Source organism: Tauraco erythrolophus, chromosome Z (genome assembly GCF_009769465.1).
Source record: "Tauraco erythrolophus isolate bTauEry1 chromosome Z, bTauEry1.pri, whole genome shotgun sequence".
Taxonomy (NCBI): Eukaryota; Metazoa; Chordata; class Aves; order Musophagiformes; family Musophagidae; genus Tauraco; species Tauraco erythrolophus.
Genome location: NC_141496.1, coordinates 41,455,829 through 41,479,453, shown reverse-complemented (window position 1 = coordinate 41,479,453; position 23,625 = coordinate 41,455,829). Strand labels below are relative to the sequence as shown.

Below are 23,625 nucleotides of genomic sequence, written 5' to 3'. Positions count from 1 at the left end.
GCTTCAGGCACTAAGGAATATCTTTTCTTACATAAGTTACGTATGTTTTTATCTTCTCATCTCTCATCATTGTAAAAGAACAAGTACTAACTGTGTTTCTAACTCAGACATTTTTTGTCATGTGCAAATGCCTTTTAGAGTGCAAAGAGATGAAATACTATGGTTTCTGAAAAAAAAACAGGATTCTTGCAAAACAAAAAAGATTATTATTGAACAATTTTAAAGAAATAAATCTCATACTTTATAAATGTTTATTCTACAATATAGATATATGGATTGCTTCATGATAGATTTTTTTTACATACGTTGTTTTAGTTGTTTGAAGAGATGCTGTGAGCGCTTTTTTTGCCATTTATTGTTTACTATTGAAGTAGTTAAAATATAAAAATAAATGCAATAGAATTAAATTCATTTCTTATTCTTTTTATAATCTATTCAAGGAGGAAAAACTTTTGCTTTATGATAGCTGTGGGAACTCATTCTAATTATTTTATGTCTAAGCTTGCTTTCCAGAGTGGATGTTGAATTTAATAGCTGTATTCAATATTGGCCCCCTCCAGTATATAACTGCACTAATACTGATTGAAGTGGCAGTAAATACATATATAAAAAAAGATTAATTTGAGAGGATGCACATTATTACATTTTTAAAAGCCTCACAGTATTTTAGAGCAAATGTTAATTTTTCCATGAGTTCTGTAACAAATAGAAAGAAATTTAGAAGGAAAAGATGTGCAGTCCAAAAGTTCCTTCTGTCAAATCCTATGCTAACTTGACAGTGAAAAAAGATATGATAGTATTTTCAATGATAGGTCATAAAATAGTAAGAGATCCCTTGTCAAAGATTTAGGACTTTGTTCTGCCATGTTTTATGAGAGACACTGTGTGAGAGAGACTGAATCATGTGAAAGAACAGTCTGATGAAGATGTTGCATAGGAAGAAACTGACTTCTTCTTTACCTGAAGCTGTGAACAATACTTCCAGTATGATGCTTATCGCTGCTCCGATTGTGACATCTGGTTGCACTAGGGCTATTGTCACTTTTCAGGAAAATGCAAGTCAATGGCAGTTTGCCACCCAAGAGCTACAAGAAAGGACTGATGTCATAGTTCCTGTTACTAATTACAATAAACGCATTTATTTGAGTAAGCTCAAACTGGCCTAAACAATAAAAGAAGTGTTAGCAAACTAAAATAACAGTTATGCTGGGAATTCTTCCATAAAGAGTTCTGACAGGTGGAGAGAGTTAGAAATAGTTCTGATTAAGTGCCAGTTACTCCCCCCAAGTCCTCCCAAAAGGTGGGAGAAAAGCAATCCTTAAAATAAATTATATAAATTTAATTAATAGAGTTCTTGAGCTTAGCCTGAGAATTAGAAGCTTGTAAAAAGATCAGTGCAATTATCTTTCTCTCAGTAACTGGATACCGGAAACTAGGTGCTGCTGGCACCTGCGACCACAAAGGATATTGATCACTGTTGGTTTGGATGATCTATGAACAAGCTATTCATTATATATTAAGCCAACATGGTTTTGCAGGTTTCTTGTTATTGGGGTAATGTTTATTCTGTCAATATCTCATAAGGGGGTGTGGAAGACAGTATTTGGTTATTTTTACTAACTTAAATGTTCTCCCTTTTAGTTATTCAGATATTCTGATTGAAAGGGAGGTGTTAATGCAGAAGTACATTCATCTCGTCCAGATTGTGGAGACTGAAAAGATTGCAGCCAATCAGCTTCGACATCAGCTTGAAGATCAAGACACAGAAATTGAAAGACTTAAATCTGAGGTATGTGCCAGAGTCATCAAGCAATCATTGAATTGTAACATTTTGCTCTATGCATGCAATAATATTTAATATTTCTGTAATATTTGTGAAAATAAGAGCCCAGTAAGGTTAATATGTAATAGTCCCCCTATGAAACCTTGGCTAAATATTTTCCTTAGATTCATTGGGAACTGTTAAACTGATTGGATTACTTCTTTGTCAGACTATAAGATGACATGTTGCTTTGCAGTATGGTTCTCCTTGATTCTATTATTTCCTACCTGCCTTCACCTGAGCAGTTTGATCCTCGACACATTGTCTTTGGTTGTGACAGTATTGTGAACTACTCCAAACTGCTCTATTTCACTGAACGTTAAAAATTTTGTTGCAGTCCTGAGCTGAAAAGGTCTGAAAGGCTTGCTTGGTTTTGAGAGGAGAATCAGCTCTCTTCTGGTCCTTTCTCCATCTGGATTAAGAGCCTTGCTGGTTTTCGAAGAACTGTGTTCAAGTCTCTGTGACCAAATAGGTGCTTGTCATTCTGTGCAGCTTTAACAAGCTTGAGAAAGGGGAAAATATTTTTCTGTTAGTTCTGTAACTAGGAGTTTCATTAACTTGAGAAAGCATTTAATGAATCATTGTTTTTGTCAGATTATAGCTCTCAATAAGACAAAAGAAAGAATGCGACCTTATCAAGGCAACCAGGAAGATGAGGATCCAGATATTAAAAAAATTAAAAAGGTAAACATGCAGTCTTCTGTGCTTGAGAGGAGAAGGATGGCATGAGGATGTAGTTGTGTAATTTAGTCTGTCTAGTTTTGTCTTCAATTATTGTTTCATTAAGTACACTAAAATATCAAGATTCCTTTTGTCCTGCCCCTACTTAAACCTCTTAAATTACGTCAGCTTTGTATATTTCAGTGCCACATTTATCCCATGATATATTTGTTACTGAAGTATTCCTTTTTACTTGTAAGGTACATACTCTGTTTCTTAAAGAAGCTTGCACATTGCATTCAACTGCTTTTAAGGACTGAAATTCAGTCATGGGCTATGTCCTGTGCGAATCAAGTATATAGTGACTTTATACTCCTTTCATATAAAAATGCTTATGAAGCTATAAGAGAGTGACTTATTTTCTGCCATTGCAGCTGGAACACAATACTGAAAATGCCGAGAGCAGTCTTGTTTTAGATTGACAGCTGGTCTGTTTGATGGTGATTGTTCCAGGATACTGTGGCCAGTGTTTTTAGTGACAGGGACAGAATTGTCACTATGTATGGCATTTCCATGTGCAGCTTTTGGTAATACTGCGTAAGACTGGGTATAACCAGCCTCCAGAACTGTGCCCATCACTGTCTCCCGGAAATCCTAATGCACGAGCATGAATGAAATTCATGCTAAAAGATGGTGATCATGTATGTGACACCCTTATTCTGTCAGTGTTCAGTCTCTTAAATTGCATAATATTCTTTCTGGTATGTGGACTTAGTTTCTGGGTCACGCAGTCTGAGTCAGGGACAGCACTGATCAGGTATGCTTGTGTGAATTTTCCTTTTCATGTAGATTAGCATTGTAATAGAAGCTGGAATTGTCTTTTTCGGTAGAAGGAGAGCTCTGATTCTGCATATCATCCACCGCGTTCTACATCTTGGTTGTTTTGACAATTGGACTCTTTTTTTTTTTTTTTTAAGGTGTTTATTCCAAATAAACTGCTACCAGTGAGATTTAGTGTTTCTATTTCAAGATACTTCAAGATTTCTTCATGTCAAGATCAGGGCAAAGGCATACTGAAATTTTCTGTGACCAGATATTGACCTTTTCTGTAATTTTTAATGCACTTGTAACTTCAATGAATATTATGCTTAAGTAGATTTTTCCATGACATAGAGATAGATACTTTTTAAGAATGCCAAAAATCTGCCTTCTCTGGATAATAGTATTGCTGGCCTAGGTGTCTTATACTAAGCAGTATATTGATACTTGACTTTAAATACACGTGCTAAGTGGTATCTGGTCAAAACAGAAAGCAAACTGAGTTTAACAACTGTTTTAGAATTATTTCACTAATGATATCAAGTCTGTTTTGAAATGTCTTATGTGGAAATGTTGCACAATACTTTTAGGGGTTTAAGAGAAATGTGTAAGGGGATGTAAAAGGAGTTAAAAAACCTGCAGTGTGTAGCACAATTCTGCTAGTAGAAAGAGTATATACAAATGAAGAACATTTGAGCTTGCAGTAAAAGGTACCTTGATATGTATGTGATATTTTTTCAGTCTGTTTTCTAGCTACAAATACGACTGAGTGATTGTGGGAAGTTCATTAACAAACAAATCTAGAAAATGTATAATTCAGGAGCAAATCTGGATCATTAAGGGCAACCAGCTTTTTTTTTTTTTGTTAAAAAACCCCCAAACCAACAGAGGCATTTCATTTAGAGGATTATTTCTACAATGAAGAGTTTGTGATAAATTGTGTAATGGTTTTTCTCATTCTTCCTTTCTGCTTGGCCCATTTTTAGGTCCAGAGTTTTATGCGGGGCTGGTTATGCAGAAGAAAATGGAAGACTATTGTCCAAGATTATATTTGTTCTCCCCATGCAGAAAGTATGAGAAAAAGGAATCAGATAGTTTTTAACATGGTGGAGGCTGAATCTGAATATGTGCATCAACTTTACGTTCTTGTGAACTGTTTTCTGCGGCCTTTAAGGATGGCTGCAAGTTCAAAGAAGCCACCTATCAGTCATGATGATGTTAGTAGCATTTTCCTCAACAGGTATGGGATTTTTTGTTTGCTTTTTGGGGGTTTCGCTGACTGCTTCTTCCCATTCTTCTTCAGTTTACAGTGGTGAAGTCTGGCACTTGTTTTTTTTTTTACTCTGATGTAAGTAATGTCACTGAGGTAGACCACGTTTCCAGGAGTAAAATGCAAGGTGCTGCTGGCGATGCTGTTTCAAACCAGCTAGACCTCTTTGCCTCCTTACATTCTGTTACTTCCTCTGTTAGAGGAAGGAGAGGACAAATCGTGCCTCTTAGGGCAATTCTCATAATTTTCTGTCACCTTTCCTGTTTCCTTTTCTCTTGAGAGCAAAATTGGACTTAGTGGCCTCATATGATCCAGATAAGACCCTGAGGATGAGTACATCAAATCTTATATTTTCTGTTGTTCTGCCTAAGGAGCCTCCTTCCCTCTTACTTGTCTGTTCATATCCTACAAAAAGAATTGTTCTTTCCATTAGCTTCCAAGTACTATCATAATAAGTATGTACAAATAAGCCAGTAGGCATCTAAAATTTGAAACAGGATTGGCATTCCATCCAAGCTGCCCCAAACTCCTAAAAAATAGAACGTGTTCCTCTAGTTATGAGACAGGTTTCCCTTTCATAGCTCGTTCATGACCACTGTACTTTTTATGGTTTCTTTTACAACTGGGATGTCCTGTTCTTCATGTTACAGAAAAGTGGTAAGCTTCAAATCCTAATGAGGAGCAGATGAGAATATAGATGACTGCCACTGGCTTGAGGTTTTCTGCATCTTGTTGATCCTCTCAAACTACCAAATGCGTTGTCAGAGATATTCTTGGAAAACCTATTCATTAAATTGGAACATGTTTTTAATAGATGCTTTTTAAAAAGGAATTAAACAGAATATGCCTTCTACCCCAAATACTGTATGTTTTGTAGAGATACTACACTAAATTTTTTTTTAAGATGCAATGAAAGAAAGTGTTTACTTCCATAATAATAGCTATCTTCTGGGTTTTTTTTCTAGCGAAGTGCAAAATATGCTAATAACCAGGAAGAGATATTTCTCTGTAAATAGTTAATCAGAAAATAAAACCTAAATTGTCTTTTTGTTTGTTTAAATACTTGTTTTTCAGTGAAACAATCATGTTTCTTCATGAGATATTTCACCAAGGCTTAAAAGCAAGAATAGCTAATTGGCCTACCTTAATCCTAGGTAAGTTACTATATTTTTCTGTAGGGGTACAATTTTTGTATTTATTTTTGAAATTTCAGTGAAGTCTCTTTTTTTAAAGACAGGACTTTTTTAAAAGTCCTTGTTGAATGGAACGTGTTTCCAGAACTAACACCACGAGATCTGGTGGAGTAGCAATCCCATGTGGGCAGTAATGACTGTCTTGCAGTCTGTAGATGAGAATGCCTCTACCCTAAGCATTGATTAGACATGAACCCTGAATTTTTAGTGGTATTGTCTGATTATTAACTAATCAGAACAACCATGTTTTGGCAGGTGAAAAGAACTGAGTGTAATGTTTCTAAAATCTTAGTATATTGGAAACAGAACTGATTATAGTAATTCCCTTCCATAGAACATAGTAGTTTCTCTAAAAATATATTTTGAGAGATGGGTAGTGGGGAAAAAAAAATCAACATTTCTTGATTTTTTTCTAGCTGATTTATTTGACATTCTGCTGCCAATGCTGAACATATATCAAGAATTTGTTCGGAATCATCAATATAGTCTGCAAGTACTGGCAAACTGTAAGCAAAATAGAGATTTTGACAAACTCTTGAAACAATATGAAGCCAATCCAGCATGTGAGGGGCGAATGTTGGAAACTTTCCTTACTTACCCCATGTTTCAGGTAGTTTCTATTTTTTTCCTGATTATTTGTTTTTAATGTTTTGTTGATTCATTTTATGTTACTCACATCACGGTTAATTGAAGATTCTTCTTGCTTTAACTAAAGATACTTTCATGCAAATTAATTTAGTTTTCATTTATTTCGTTATTATATTGAAACTTTGTCTGCAGATATCTTTTCTCCAACTATACTGATTCATCTCTATTCAGCATCTTACATACGTTGGAGGGGAATGTGGGATGAGGACTATTGCCAAAATAAAAAAGCTGAGAAACAGTTACTCAACTTCGGCCTGCTACTGGATTATGAGGCAGTCCAGAGAAGGATAATATACCTAGTATAGCAAATTAGAGCAGCCACAAGAAGTCTACTGGGAATACATTTTGAAATTTTCCTCCCACTTTGTTCTCCAGTGACCTGGTCTTTAGAAAAAGAAAAATACATTGCAAAAGTTTTGAAAACTTCATTATCCTTCTGATATTTTTTCTTTATCTGCCTGGTTTAAATATTTGCAGCTGTTTTAAGAAGTCCATGAAACAGTGCTCTGATGATTTTATGACTTTTACATTTAACCTAACATTCTACTCATCAAGAGAATAGTCAATGCCCTTAGTTTGCTCAGTTACTGGCAAACCAAGTAGAGCTAGAAAAAAAAAGGGGGCTTCAGTGACACTTGTGTTAGTGCTATTTATTCATATTAGCCTAAAGGACCGTTAACACTTGTAACAATACATTTGTTTAACTTTGAGCTTGTATATTGTAGTTTTGGGATTTTTTGGTTGAGCTGAAACAAGGTCATGGGATCTTACAAGGGAGAGAGAGGGTCCTATTCATATGTGTTGGATGATGTCATTGTTGATTACTTTTCACTTCAGCATAGTAAGGAGTCATGCCTCCGTTTCCTAAATAACATCTATTCTGTAAAGACAAGTTATACTGCTGTGTCACTTGGTTCTTGTTAAAAGCCTTGAAATTACTTTAAGTAATAATAAATGCATCAGGGCCCTTGTGCTACCCTGTGGCCTTTAATAGTCAAATATTACATATTCTTCAATGTCTATTAGTGCAATGTGAAGTCTATCTAAATGCAAAGAGGTCAGCTGGCATTTTTAAAGTCACAGGAAATTTAGATGCACGTACCCTATTAAAATTGAGGGAAGGTATGTATGGGTCTCCCAGGAAGTCTTGAAAGTTTTCTTGATTGGCACTTGGATAGCAGCATGAAACAAGGAAATTTAACGTCATATTTGTGGCTGCCTCTGATCTGGTGTTTTCCTTAAAATGCAATAAATGGATCTTGTGCTTCCTCAAACTGAAAACATACATATGCATATGCAGTCTCTATCACTCAAAAGTTCAGTGTCTTTGGCAGTAGTTATACTTACAACATATGTATAATCATTTAGCTGTGGCTATTCATTTAAAAAAAGCTATGTTTGCAAAACTTTCCTGACCAAGGTAGTGGCTAATATTTAACAAAAAGCTGTACTGGAATTATTCCTTTAAGGATTTACTGATTTTGTAATTAATTTGTTTTAAGATTCCTAGATATATTATAACACTTCATGAACTTCTGGCTCACACACCACATGAACATGTTGAGCGAAAAAGCCTTGAATTTGCTAAATCTAAACTAGAAGAACTCTCAAGGTAAGATTTTTCTACTTTATATTATATAATCTTGAATCAAAGGTTTTGAAATGAATAATCTATTTCCTTTATTTTTATTTGATTTCGTTCTTTTTAAAAAAAATTCTTGTAAAGAAAAGGATCAAAACAAAGACAATGAAAAAAACCAAAAATACCCCAACCTAATATTTTGACTCTTCTGGGTCTTTTTTGGCTAACGTAAATCTAAGTGTCTCCTTGTATTTGGGGTAGGGGAGAATAGGAGTCGCTATAGGAACCACGTGCCCGTGGGTTATGAGCAAAGTAATTTTCTTTGTATAAAGAAATATATTTTTTTTTCGCATTTTAAAGGAAAAGGGCATTTCTGATACTCTGAGACAAAAGCAATCAGTCAAGGTCTTGGCAAGTACCGAGTTCTCAACCTGTATTATAGGTTGTGTGAGTTAATGAAATAACTGATTTTCACATATGCTTCAAATAACGCTAAATAAACAGGAACTAAAGGTGTGTTTTACAAACTAGTGCTCCCTGTAGAAGCCTGCAAAATGAAGCTCTTTCCTGATCTCCCAGACCATTCTCAGATGTTCCTCTCAGTCAGCCCAGTAAGAAATTTGGTTGTTATCTTTGGGAAACATAGTTTTCTGCTGTGAACAAAGACATGCTACGTGAAATCTAGGATATAAATCTTGAGTATCTGTAGTATTCACCAAAGATGTACTTGGAGAATATGTAGTTGTAAAAGAGGTACTGCTTTACAACTTCTTTAATTATATGCTCTTGATTGCTCACTTTTCTTTTTCTGTTAAGATAAAGTTGCTACCTTGTGCAAGGTACCTCTGTTAATTTGGAGCTTACTATTTTTTCCTTTTGTCTTGCTGTATCTTTAACAGAGGCATCTCTCTAAGTCAGATCACGTTGTGCCACCTCTTCAAGCTCTAACTTCTTAAAGAGCTGGGCAGGCAATATCTTTTACAGAAACATCTCTGGTTTTGACTCCTGCAGCGTTCAGCAAGTTCTGCCCTGTTCTGAGGCCATCTGAAGTGGAAAGTAACGTCTCCTTTCCACTCAAACAAAGCAGAGAATTTCTGTCACCAGGGTTATGTGCACAAGCAGATCAATTAGCTTTGACTTGGCTTTATCTCATAAGACAGAGTTCATTGCTGATCCAACTAATTCGTCACTGAGCGTTCAGAATTGGAGGCTGAGATTGATCCTCCCCTGCTCATAAAGCAGACAGAACAGACCATAGATATAAAACTTTGTGACTGATTTCCATCCTTTAAAGAAGTTCTGAGAGAGGAGGAGCTTTCAGATAGTGCAGTCTGGTCCCAGTTTAGGAACGTATTATATATCACAACACTGTATAAACTTCTGGGTTGGTTTCAACCTTGAAAAAAAAAAATCTGCATTTCTCTGTGTAAGGGGAGGATGTCTGTGGAAAAGTGGAAGAAGGTAAGCAGTGAGCCATCAAGGCTGTGGTTGTTATAGGAAGCAAGGGGGAATTGAATGATACGTTCAGATGTAAACTGAAGCAGAGCAGAGTGGGAACCTAAAGTCAAGGGCAGGGACTGTGTGTGTGATGTGTAATAACCAGTAAAAAATGCTAGGAAGCATTTCCTAGTGGAAGCATTTCCATTTGGTGGCAGCCTAGTCTCTTAACAATCAAGAAGTACTGTTCTATCAGCTGTGAAGGGTTTTTAGCTTGGTGGCATATGTCAGATGTCTTTAGATGTCTCAAAACAAGCCTGGCAAAATGGGTTCCACTGTTGAAAAAAATGAAATGATTGCAAGATGATTTGAAAGGGAAGGAAAAAGGCAAGAAACTTGGTCTAGAGTGATCGTGAACTGCATATGTACCTCTGTTTTGTAGCAGGTGGCAAAGGACATCAGATACCTTCTGTGTCTACACTGTGTAAATGCAAGTGAAAGTAGACACACCAGTTGCAAGATACATTTCAGGGAATTTAAAATGCGTTTCGTATTGTGTCTAACAGGGTGATGCATGATGAAGTGAGTGACACAGAAAACATCCGGAAGAATCTAGCCATAGAAAGAACAATAGTAGAAGGCTGTGATATATTACTAGATACCAGCCAAACTTTTATACGCCAAGGTAAGACATTTGTCTTTAAAGCTATCTATATAGTAATGAAAACATTGCGTTAAAACCAGCAGGGTTGATGTTGCCATCATTGGGTGGTTCACTGCACTGGACACAGATAACAGCCTAAGACTACTCATGGTCTGTAGAGTGTAAGTCACAAAATGCCCTGATGGCGACTAATTTTGGCTGTAGTTGAAGTCCGCTTCTGTGCCATTTTCTTCAGGAACCATGACAAACAGCTGCACATGAATGGTGGAGCACCCATGGGACAGTAATGTGCATACTGCTCGAACTGTTGATCTTCAAAGGAATGGAAATTACCTACAGCTCCACAGACACCAGGGCTGCCTGGTCGGTTAACATGGCAGTGCCAGATGATGCCAACATTTGGGCAAAAGTGCAGGGGAAGCTTGAAGATTTGTCAGTGGTAAAGTGATTGCTAGGAAAGAACACGGCTGTCAGTTGTTCCCATTTCAATGCTTTGGAAACATCTCAAATTGATAGTGCAAGCGTGGCTATAATACCTGAACATACTGACTTTGTGTCTTGAGACGTGCATTTTGAGCTTTAGTAGAAGTTCAGGATAGATACAAATAGCACTTCGCAGAAAGAAGTCCTGGTGAAAAAGCATCCTGTTCGGCCAGGAACGTAGGACTCCTTCTGATATAGTAGTTAGCAAAACAAGGGAGGATGAGCCATACCATATTCTTTTCTTTGTTTTCCTCGTGGGTTTGGAAACCTTTTCTGTTGAAGCTTAGGCATAGCAGAAGTGGAATTTGTTGTTAAGTTCCACAAAGTTGCGATAGTTACTTTTTTGTTTAAAATAAGTCCCACCTTTTACCAGTAACTGTAAACTGGTTGCAGTTTTTATCTGGTGGGGCTTACTGTAATGATAAAGCAACAAAAGTGAAAACATCGTAACTGAAGCTTGGTTTTCTCCTATTTACATAATAAATTACTTCTGGATCTTTTGCAACAAGTTACTGGGTTCGTATATAGTAAATATAGATCTGTAGCGTAAGGTTTTTACTAGGTATAAGCTTCTTTATGTCTGAAAAGTTTTAAATGTATTTAGGAAAAGTTAACATAATTTAGGTACATCCCTTCATAAAACCTTTTCTAGATAGCCTCAGCAGAATATTTGGTATTTAAACAGGGCCGTATACACAGGTGGTAATTTAATAGGCTTTGTGTACATTTTGAAATCGATTCTGTGATGTTTCCGTATTCATGTGGCCAAACTAACTAACTATGAAACCTTCTGTAATAACTTCCAAGATTGATTTTACAATGGTCGCTGTTACATTACTTGATTCTTTATTAAATATATGCATTTGTTATAACTGAGGTATTTAAAGAGTTACGAATATGGCTTTGAGAAAAATATAAAGCTGTTGTCTTGCACCTATAGCCAAAAAATTACAGGGCCATAATGCTCCTAGATTGACTTGTACCGTGCAATTTAATTCAAATTTAGATTTTTTAAAAATATGATTACAATATTTTGTGTTTATGTATTTATGTATTTTTTTCCCTCTTAAGATCGGCTAGTATTATTTTGTCTGTATACCTAGTGTTTCATCAGTAGAAACCTATTATGTTTTTCTGTTGGATTCAGTCTGAAAAAGATTATTGTTGGAGTGTTAGACTCAGGTCAAACCCATAGTTTAAGTAAATTAAATTCAGATTTATTTCTGGGCACACAGGCAAAGAACAGTGGACAAGATCATATGTTACAGAAGGTTGTATCATGGTTTATCTTTTGGAACATCCACTGCATGTGATTTTGTGCGAGTACAGAAATCTGAATAGAGCTAATGAAGTAATACTGAGCCCATTTTCCTTTCACATCTGACAGTAGGGTCACTTTGACAGCAATGTCCATCTCCTCTAATTTCAATCAGGCTCGTATTCTTTGTGTTGATCAATGTAGATGGATACAGGTTTTCAGCTTAAGAAAGGAGAGAGGTGCCTTTACCTTTGTTCAGGCTTTTTCTGTGAAGATTAATTACAACTTTGCCATATCTTATACACTTTACTTTTCTAAGGAGAGATTGATTCTCTTGAGTTATACAAGTTGAGACCATAGGAACTATCTCTGGCAGTGCTTTGCAATGTAGGTTGTGGATTCCCCTTCAGGTTTCTTGTGCTCTCCTTTTCTCTTTTACTTAGATACAGACTTTATTGCCAGGCACACTTTTAAGTCATGGCAGACAATTAAGGAAAGTATTCTTTAAGAGTCTAAAGGAAGCACGGGGACTCTCAATCTGCAATCCCACATTGACTGACATGCAGACAACTGGGCATCTGGAGGCCTTTTAGATGCCTCCAAACACTGTCTGATGTTCCTGCCATCAGCTGCCATTATTACGTCTACTGATAAATATATCGCAGTTGCAAAATCATGGAATAGTTGAGGTTGGAAGGGACTTCTGGAAATTATCCAGTCCAATCTCACCTGCTCAAAGCAGCATCAGCTGGAACAGGTTGCTCTGTACTATGTTCAGTTGAGTTTTGCTTGTTTCCAAGGATGGATACTCCACAGCCTCTCTGAATGAGCAACCTGTTCCAGTGTTTGACCATCCTTACTGTAAAATTAAAAGGCCTCTGGAATGTGGAAAGCCAAACTTGATTTGTAAATCAGGTGGTTACATGTAGGCTAAAAATATTTAAAAAAAAAAAAAAAGTGCAACCTCTTGTGTTTCTGGAGTTGAACAAAGTCTAATAGAGGGACTATTCTGGCAGTATTAAAGTACTGAAGGTGCTTAGGTCAGTAGCTGGATAAAAATTCCTGAGATAACACTGATCATCCAAACAATACTATTAACAAGTGTTCTAAAATTAGCTTCACTTGCTCATTGCAACTGTACGTTGGCCAATTGTGACCGTTTTTTTCCTTAAGAGGAAATCTGTAGTAGAATGCATGGTGGGCAAATGCCCAGTTTCATTAATCACAAAAGCTTGATGTGAATACATGAGATTCTTGCTTGATGTCAGCCAGGCAGCATGTACAGGAGATATGTTTCTCTCTGTAAGTATTTAGCATCAAAACCAGACAATGCAGTCTCTCTTTTCTGCATTTAAAAAATCCGGTTCCTGTTGATTTACCTTGTTAAGCGATAACATTTCAGCTGTGTACAAGAACACCATTTAACCTTCAGCAAATTTTAGCAGAACAGAATGTGGTATTCCTGAAAGCATTCTAATGGCAATTAAAAAAAAATAAGAGCAATCTGTAAAGCTGTATCTGTAAGCACATCATACTTATAGATGCTATTATTCTAAGAAACGAAGCGTAAATGAAGCATAACGGGTTCAATATTGTTACAGTAAATATGTAGAGGGAATTTCAGAGGAAAATGACACTGAGAACTTTGTGATGGGAAGTTACGTGGGAATTGTTTTGTATATACTCCTTGGCCTTGCAATGGAACCTAGAGGCAGTTGGTGTACCATGGAAAAGTCACCGTACCAGCACACGGGAATGATCTCCTTCCTGTATTTCACAGTTGAGGCAGGTAGACTGTTTTGTCCAGGAGATACGTACAACAATCAGTAAGTATGTATGCATTTTAGTGAGAGCTTAACTGAACCTTAAAAATGTTCCACGCCTTTGCGAATTTCTAGAGTAGAACCTCACTCTGTTTGTTGCAGTGACAAAAATCATGTTGCACAGATTTAGTTTAAATGTGAATTAGCTGTCTAAGAACACTGTTCTGTTGCAGATTTACTGGTGCATAAGTTTCAAATGTGTTAATAACTTAAGGCCAATTAAATATATAGAGGGAGCTAAGCATAGAAAAATGTAGATAAATGGTAGCTTCTCAGTTTCTTAGTTTAAAATTATGTATGTGAACTTTGAAAAAGAGAATTTTTTGACAATGTAGAGTAAGAATTACTAATGTAATATTTCACGGATAATTCTTTCAGGCCTGCATTGTGTGAAGACGCTGCCACTAGTTTGAGCTTTGATATGGCTATGCTAGTCCGGTATCTTATTACCTCCAAAAGAGGCAGGCCAATATCCATCTCCTTGTGCTCGTTCTACTGCTGTTGCTTCCTTAGCATCATCACTAGTGCTTTTCTGACCTTGCAGTGAGGCATGTCAGGGAGCTAAGTCAGCTACTTCTTTGTAGCATTAGTTTCCTGCTGGTTTAGCTCTATTAGCTAGCTGAAGTTGGAATAAGATGAAAGCCAGTGTACGGGTGATAGTAAGGATAGATGTGTGGGAATGAGATTAGGAGGTCTGTTGGCTGCCCTGTGTGCTAGCAGCAAGTTGTATCATAAGATCTTTCCCTTTGATATATAGAGGAATTGCACTTCACCACCAAATTTAACTCCAGATCCAAATTCGGAAGTGATACACATGGTGATAACAATCTGAAAAAGTTGGTCAGGGACTGGATTTGAGGTATGAAATGGCAGAGAAGGAAAGCTGTTCCTAGTCTGGAGTTCTGCAGAGCACAAATTCAGGCTTATATAACCAGGTTCAATTTAGTTCAGAAGTGTTTTACTGGTAACACATTTTAGATAAGTTGTGGAGCACTGAAAATTATGCAGTATAAGATAAGAGGAAAAATGTCCTTCATTTCCATCTCTCTTGCACACAGGCACACATACACAAACTCTTTTCCTTCAAAATCTGTTATTTTCATCATCTGTCTCTTTGGTTTGTAAGTAATGTATCTTTTGCAAGTCTAGCAGCTGTCAAAAGTGCAGTTTGGTGTTTAGCTTCATTTTCTGATCAATGTACTATTAGTGTGTTTAAATTGCGTAGGAATTTGCCGAAGATCTAATCCTGTCGTGTACATAAGTCTTAGTCTAGACTGTAGTTGCTTGAGTCTAACTCTTTTGTTGTAAAGACAGATTAATTCCATAAGAAAGTACAAATCTTTTATCCCAAATTTATCCTGAAAAACAAAGTGAATTTGTGCAAAAAAAGATGATCGATGATGACCTTAAAACAAATGCTGATGTATATCGATACTTAACTACAATGAAAGGTGCATGAATTAATGTTACAATATTCAATACCTTAATACTTTAAGCACTACCTTCTAAATATTGCTGTAATACAGTAACTTTTTTGTCTTTATTATTAGGTTCCCTTATTCAAGTCCCTTCAGTTGAGAGGGGAAAACTTAGTAAAGTTCGTCTAGGATCATTATCTTTGAAGAAAGAAGGAGAAAGGCAGTGCTTCTTATTTACAAAACATTTTTTAATTTGTACAAGAAGTTCAGGAGGAAAATTGCACCTACTCAAGGTACTGACTTTACATTATGTCTAAATTTACAAAATGAAAGCACAACTTCAGTGAAATGTCAATATGTTATTATTTTATGGCTTTTACCTGAGATTTTCATGTGTTGTTAGAAGTGAGGTGATGGACAGTAATCAACTGCTCTGTCTTCTCACTGCAAATAATAGAATTCAGTCAAAGTTCTTAGAAACTACAATTTTTTTTTTCTACAACCATGTAATTGTAATAAGCTGTGGGTTAGAAACAAGACATCAATGTGCCTTTTTGTATAAGTTAGCAATGAATGTAAGTCAGTTTTCATTGTATAAATCAGCCCATACCACCCTGTGGAATTGTCAAAGAGTCATTTCCAGAGCTCTGATAAAATCAATTTAAAAAGTCAGTTCTGATTTCCTGAACAGCACATTCTCTTAAACTGAAAGCTCTTCTAAGAACAGTCTAGTTGTATTTGTTGAGAATCAGTCTTTCATAGTGTTGGCTTGTGAATAAAGAGAGATTGGTGGTTTACAGGGTGGTTTATGTTAAATAGAATTTTACTTTAACAAAGACATTTCTGAGGGGTTATTAAAACTGTTCATATGCTTTCTCACTTTACACTCTTTAAATAATTAAAGTATTTTGCAGAGTAAATAGAGTATAACTGAATCTTTAAAAAAAAAAAAATTTAAATTCAGAAGATTAAATTCTGGTTACCTTTTTTGAAACTTGTGAACAAGTCTGTATGTGAGATAAATTATAGTGTGCTAAATATGTAAGAAATTCTGTACATTTCAGTCTATTATTGATTTGCTGTTTAAGAAAAATGTTATATTTAATCTATCTGGTTTTAGTTCTTGAGGAGAAATGTGCATCATGAAATTGATATATCTTCCTAAGAGCTCTGAGTAAATCTTACATTAAAGTACGTGAAAGTTTAAAAATAACTATAATGACAATTGGGAACAAATATCAAAATTTGTGAAAAATGTGCTTTATTTTCATAGACAGGAGGTGTTCTGTCTTTAATAGAGTGCACACTGATCGAAGAGACAGATGCAAGTGATGATGATTGTAAGTTACATTCAGCTGTTTTTAGTAATTACAGTTTCTGGTTTCTTAAAATTGGTACCATTTGTTTATTTTTCATAAGAGCAAATGGATGTGTTCTTCCCTTTCATTAAACTGGAGGAATACAGTGTTAAGCTGATTCAGTAGAATAGATGTTTTAATAATGGGCGTGCTGGCTTGGCTAAGGGTTTGTTTTGTTTGTTCTTGCTGTTGACATCCTACATAGGATTTTCAAGTAGACTGGCTGAAGGAATATGACAAATTATTTGTTGACTTTTGTATAAAAGTTCACATCAAGGATGTGAACATCCAGAGGAGGGCCACAAAGATGATCCAAGGGCTGGAGCACCTTTGCTATGAAGACAGCCTGAGAGAGTTGAGGCTGTTCAGCCTGGAGAAGAGAAGGCTCCGGGGTGATCTTACAGCAGCCTTCCAATACTTAAAGGGGGCCTACAGGAAAGCTGGAGAGGGACTTTTGACAAGGGCATGTAGTGATAGGACAAGGGGCAATGGCTTTAAACTGAATGACGGCAGATTTTGATCAGATATAAGGAAGAAATTTTTTACAATGAAGGTGGTGAAACACTAGAACAAGTTGCCCAGAGAAGTTGTGGATGCCCCATTCCTGGAAGTGTTCAAGGCCAGGTTGGATGAGGCTTTGGGCAACCTGGTGTAGTGGAGGGTTTCCCTGCCCGTGGCAGGGGGGTTGGAACTAGATGATCTTTGAGGTTCCTTCCAACGCTAACCATTCTATGATTCATTCTATGTCAGAAAGAAAAGATATGCCTTGAAGGAAGTAGCAGATAGTTGGGTTCCTTAAATACATGAGGTTGAGTGAGTTGGCAGAATTAGTGGAAAGATTTTGTCTTGGACTCCCTACAGGTCTTGACTGCAAGCTTGTTCAAATGAAATAACAAAACACATTCCCAATCTGATTTTATTGTTACTCCTTTTAGCTTCTATCCTGCAGTTTTAGGCAAATTTTGCACTTGAATTGTGAAAGTAGCTTAATTAATTTCAGTGATACTTCTAGTACGCTGAGAGTATTTCAGTGTAGAAGTGTTAGAAGGACTTTAGCCTTATTTGGTTTCCTGCTATTGCATGTTTGCAACTTTTTTTGTGTTTGTTGTGTGTGAAAGACAAAATGAGTTTTGGATCCCCAATTGGATTTGCTCTTTGTCAGAGAGATGTTTTAAAGTAACTTCCGTTTTAAATGAAACTGTTATTTTCTTTGTCTTATAGTCTGAAATCTCACAGTTTGACTTTTTATTCCCCTCTGGCTGTAAAGCAAAAGGTTCTGGACAAGTGTTTGGACACCTTGATTTTAAGCTTGTAGTCGAACCTACGGATGCTCCTCCTTTTACTGTTGTCCTTTTAGCCCCATCACGACAAGAGAAAGCTGCATGGACAAGTGATATAAGTCAGGTAGCTCAATGCATTCTATATCTTGTTTTTAATTGAGATCTTAATTTATTATGTATTTATGAAAACTAATCCAAGAGAGGGATATTGATTTCTTGAGGGCTGATTTGCTGTGATACATATGAAAAACACTTAGTATTATCTGTATTCCTCAAAATTCTGTCTTTGCATTAGAGTCATCAGTGAAATATGTTTCTCAATGAGAGAGATGTGATATAAAATACAAAATTGTCGGTTGACAATCATAATACTAATGGTAGTCATTTTTATGTCTAGGGAGAACCCATCCGCATATTTTGATTTAAGAAGGATAGTACTTGTTTATTCGTAACCTTCATACAGATCAAAAAGCACCTGAGAGTCCTTAAAGTGAAAATGATACCATATCACATCAATAATCATATCCCATGCAGTGAGGAAATGAGATAAACTCCATTTTCTACCAAAAAGAATACTAACAAGACATTATAAATAGTTACTAAGCATTCTGACAGTGTGTGGGAACTGTCTTTATGGTGAATGAAGAAAAAAGGTGGTTTAAAATACTTTAAAGTCAGGGGTCAAAAAATTTAGTGCTTTTGGCTAAAAACATAGTAGACAAATCTTTTTCAGAATCTGTTTGGGGAAAGAAGTTGAGTACACTATGAAAAATCTGAACTTTGAACTAACCAGATCTGAATTAAGGTTATTGCTGTTTTGTTTATGCAGGTAACCAGAAAGTACATCTCTCATGGTTCTGAATTTGAGAATTTGAATTAATTACTCAAATTAATTTCAGTATAAGTAGTTGATTGGACAAATATCAGTGTGAAATTTGATGGATTTCTAAAGATGCTACCATTGCTGGCAACATGTCCAGATGAATTATCATCATAATGAGCAGAAATTGCTTAAAAATCAGTATTCTGAGTTACTTTCTTCTGAAATAACTTACTTAATGAAACAAAAATATGAAGATAAAAATCTCAAAATATAGTGTGAGCTGAGAACCTTGGTCTCACTGCAACTCAGTGCCTGCAGATCTTACAGACAGACCCAGTTGAATAATTTTTTACAAAATGGATTTTCAGTGAATTATGTGGTTCCATTGACACGTGAAAGTATTGGAATTATACGCTGGGGTGGAAAGACCATTTAAGAACTGGCCTGGAACATGAGACACCCAGGAATAATTCCATTCTTAGCCTGAATAATAATAAATTTAAATGAGAAAGTCACCTGCAGTCCATGTAGACTAGAGATCAGAGCTTGGCCTCCAAAGGTCAGATCTTCTCCTCCAAACCACTGCAGCTCCAGACAACACTACTGTGGTGTTAGGGGAAGAGCTGAAAAGCTCCACAGCTGCCTTGAGAGCTGCGTGCCTACAAAGCTTGGAAGTGTCCTAGCAAGGCAGGGGTAAACACAACTAGCTGCCTACAGCTGAGAGAGCAGAGGATTGGCCAGGCTGCCAGGGGAACAGAAGGGTTTCTCCCTTGATCCCTCTTTGAGGAAGAGGAGATCTCCCAGCTTTTGAAGGCACGAGTATTCTAAAGAGATACAGGGCAAAGAATTACAGACGCTTGTAAGTGAAAGCCTGAGAAAACTGAGGCTGTTAGCATTGTGAGGCGGAAAAAGCTTCTCCAGCCATGCAAAGGAAAGGAAGAAAGAGATGCTGAGGGTTGAAGCAGCAGCTTAAAAGAAAGAAAGGAGTAAGAAGGGGTCCATGATGTTGTGCAGACACCGCAGACATTTGGGGCACAAATTTGTACCACTGTTACAAACAGCAATCTAGTCAGTTCACTTAGTGCCTATGCTCAATCTGGAGAGCACAAAGGAAGAAAATAGCACAAGAAGCATGCCACCTGTCTTCTGCTGAACAAAGAAAATTTAGGGTGAAAATTTGGATGGTGCATGAGAACTTCTTAACAATTCAGACCACTGGTCTCTTGAAAATTGTGTTTCTGACAGCCCATTACCAGCAGGAATCTTGACATAAAAATTACTGAATTGCCTGCCCAGAAGCATTTTTTTCTTTTTAACCCTGGCTACAACTCTCAAGGAGAAGATAGGAACTATGCTAATAAAAAGGGCATATAAAAAAAACTTGTTTAGTGTATTCTTCTGTGTTAGCAAGTAAAACAATATACATGTAGTAGTTGTTCACTCACAGAATTAGTCTTGCTGTCCAGAATTCTGCATCTTATTAAATTATATATGCATATGACATATAAGTCATATTTGTTTATATGTTCCTAGTGAGACTTCGCAAATTTATATTCCTTTCATACAAACCATACACTTCTTATGAAGAACACGTAGTTTTCGTTGATGCTGAAGACATCTCCCCTCTTCTAGTTTGAGCTTCTTGTCCTTTGACTCTAGATCCCCATTACACTCCTTTCTTAGCTGGAATAATATCTGTCAGGGAGGTGATAAATGCTAGGTCTATGCAGACTGAGGATAACAGTGCTGAATTGCCTCAGGCAGTTTTATGGTTGGTGCTAAGGGCTTCTTTGCAACATTTAAAATTCACATGGGGGAAATAATATTTTTTTATTATATGTGTTTTTCTCAATGCCTTTAGGTAACAATTTCATAAAATCACAATGTGAATTGTTACAACTACAGTTTTCAAATAATCTTAAATACCTGAATTTAAAAACACATGTAGCTACATAGATCATATTTAAAATATATAGCTACATAGATATATTTTAAACCTGAAGAGGCCTCTGTTTATCTTGTTTGACCAGTCTAACATCAAACATTATTTTGCTATGAGATGTTCCAAAGCCAGCAGACTGTTTTTGTTCTTGAAGTCAATGTGAATGTGTATAATAATTTTGGAAACTTCTTTTTATTGGCGTAAAGAAACAGTGGTTTTTGTGTATATGTATATATATGTATGATACTTGAGAAACAAAACTAGAAAGTATAATAAAGACAGAGTCTGGTGTGTTGCGTAGTAGGTACTTCTTGCAGATCGTATAAGCCTCATCCACTGGCAGACTTCTTGCTGACTTCAAAGAACAAGGCTTGTGGTGCTGTGTTAACTACATAAAAGTATAAATCAGATGATGATGGTGTACATATGGCTTCAAGCTACCCATATGCACCTCCGGTACTGAGCTGCTTTGAGGCTTGATGAATGAACAGCTTATACACCCCTAGTTTGTAAACTTCTACAGGCCACAGGACAGCCTGTAATTTCTAAAGCAATATGTGTTGTGATGATGCCCAGAAGTACCTTTCCAGCTTCTAATACCTAGCCCAAAACATTTATAAAAGAATTTGCAAGGAACTCTTTGGGCAGCATCTTCATAGCTATGTTTCACAGTAACAGTACCACTTGAATTTGTTTTAACAAGTGTATTTCTAGAAACTGTTTATATTTCTCATTTTTGTTTTTGCACAGTGTAAAGTTTAAGGTATTAGTGTATCTATTGGTATATAAAGTATTCTAACTTTCTTGCAGTATTGATTTTTCAAGCTTGAGACTCATTCAGGAAATGCTGCAGATACTTAATTTTGTTCACTTTCAAAGGAACTTCAAAGGAAATTTCACTTGCAACTCAAAATACTTAATCGTAAGGAAAAAAAGATGCTGAGCTGAATACCCTGAGTGTGTTGGTAAAGATGCATGGACTTGTAGATGAAGAAAGAAGAACACTAAAGAAGCATGCCCGCTATAATTCTTGTGTCACTGCTTTTAATTTATGAAAATACCTCGTACCAATCAGTCATACCCTGTAAAAGCTATGTTTTAAGCTTACAGTGATATGAAAAATGTCGAAGTACCTTACCCTGTGTTTTGATTTTAACAGTTTCCAATGTTTATTTTCACAGTGCATTGATAATATAAGGTGCAATGGTTTAATGACCATAGTGTTTGAAGAAAACTCTAAAGTCACAGTGCCACATATGATCAAGTAAGTGCAGTGTTTTGTTTCCCAGTAAAATTGTAGTTTGTTGGTTTGGGGTTTTTTAAATAGAAATTTTAACAAAATAAAATGTTCTTTGAAAAATGCAACCTTCTAATATATTTTTTCTCTGGTTTTGTTCAATGGAATTAATTCTACCTCCCAAATCGTATCTTTTCAAATCTCTTTCTGGAAATGGTAGGGATGACTCAAAATGGTAAACTCTCAAGTCACAGTATTGTACTGTGTAGAATCACAGCTTTTTCTATTATTGGTGAAGTTATGTTCAGTTATGCTTCAGATGAGTAATATTATTCTCTCTTAGTTTTTTATTCTCTGTCATGCCACTCATAATTTTATTGAATATATTTTGAAATGTCTTCAAAATTTAGGTGAGTGCAGACAAATATAATTTTCCAAGGTATTTTGTTGTATTAGCTAAAATTTTTCTTCTCTTTGTTTCTCTTATTTCTGAGAAAAAAATTATTTTGTCTCATAATTTTAACTGATCACATCAAGGTAACATCGTTACTCATAAACCTGTTTCCTTCTCTCAGACATTTATTGTAAAAAGTAATTTTTATTTGTAGACAGCAATTTTCAGTACATGATTCCAAATTTCTAACATAATTTTACATCTTGGATCCTCTACAGGTCTCTAGTTACATGAATTTTGCCTAATATTATCCAATATAAATATTAATGAATAGGACATAGGGATAGAAATATAAGTATTTCCTTTCTTACTGTTACTTGTCACTACGCCATTTTTCTCTCTTGGATGTACTCTATACATGAAGGTTTCTCAAATGCTTCTTTTGTAGTTGTTACCTCTCCTGTCTTTATGTTCAGAGATGAAAAAGAGAGACCATCTGTGAATACAGTGTTAGGGCACATAATTTTAATCCCTGGAAAGAAGGCATTATATTGTCTTCAGTTTTATTCCAGGAACTCTCCAATGTGTAAACACTTCTGTTACTTGCTGAATTTTAACAATATGTTTCTCTGTTTTCAAATCGTGGAGCACAGCAAGGTCTGATCCCAGTGTCAAGAGCAAGAATTCTTAACTCTAAAAAGCATGTAGGATCTTAACAACGGACACAAATTTGATGATCTCATTTTGAGATTTTACTCGTCTGATTTTTAGCACCTACTGGCTTTTAGAGTCAGATGTCTTTAGATGAAGATATTTAGATGAAATAAATTTTTAAAAATCCACTTTTCTGAGGACCCAACTTAAGAAAGAAGAATTGTTTTTTTATCTGATGCAATGTGGCAGTGCTTGGAATATCTTGACGCTATGTTCTGAGAAAATGCAATCATTTTTGATTAAAAGATGAGGCAGTATTGAAAAATGCTTTACTTAGTATCCATCACTTTTTCTACAAACTAAGCCTTTGATTAGATAAAATTAAGCAAAACTGAATTTGGAAAACCCATCATGAATAGTGTTACGTAAATGATTGATTTTTGTTTTGATGACAAAATAAAAATCAGTAAATTTTTTTTTTCACCAAAACAAAGCCTCTTCATGGTTTCTGCTTTGAAATTTGAGGTGTTTCATGCTGTTTCCATTTGCTTTTTTTGAAGAAAAGTAGTTCTTGCAGCGTGAGTGCAGTTGTTAACCTTGCAGGTGAGCCTTAAGCTTAGCTAAGGGGTAATTTTGCTGATTCTTTGCTGGCATCTAGTAGTCTATAATAGATATAGCTAGATCCAAGCAGAAAAAATTGCAGTCCATCCACTATTGTTCTATAGAATGCAAAGCCAGGCAGCAAAGCTGGTGAAGGGTCTAGAGCATGAGTCATACGAGGAGCAGGTGAGGGAACTGGGGTTGTTTAGCCTGGGCAAAAGGAGGCAGAGGGGAGACCTTATCGCTCACTACTACTACCT

The 23,625-nt window shown here is 36.0% G+C and overlaps 1 protein-coding gene across 3 annotated transcripts in view; it reads left to right on the top strand.

The window, feature by feature from the left end:
- The window catches only part of RASGRF2 (Ras protein specific guanine nucleotide releasing factor 2), a 148,864-nt gene that overhangs the window by 59,860 nt on the left and 65,379 nt on the right, over positions 1–23,625 (top strand). For 2 of the 3 annotated variants that reach the window (XM_086629176.1, XM_086629175.1), the window contains exons 3-13: positions 1,642–1,789; positions 2,417–2,506; positions 4,288–4,541; positions 5,646–5,725; positions 6,181–6,374; positions 7,915–8,024; positions 9,998–10,116; positions 15,210–15,370; positions 16,351–16,417; positions 17,703–17,839; positions 21,662–21,744. In XM_086629176.1, the coding sequence (XP_086485302.1) occupies positions 1,642–1,789; positions 2,417–2,506; positions 4,288–4,541; positions 5,646–5,725; positions 6,181–6,374; positions 7,915–8,024; positions 9,998–10,116; positions 15,210–15,370; positions 16,351–16,417; positions 17,703–17,839; positions 21,662–21,744 (1,443 nt within the window). Of the gene's footprint in view, positions 1–1,641; positions 1,790–2,416; positions 2,507–4,287; positions 4,542–5,645; positions 5,726–6,180; positions 6,375–7,914; positions 8,025–9,997; positions 10,117–15,209; positions 15,371–16,350; positions 16,442–17,702; positions 17,840–21,661; positions 21,745–23,625 lie in introns of all 3 variants that reach the window. The other variant, XM_086629174.1, reaches the window with a different exon arrangement.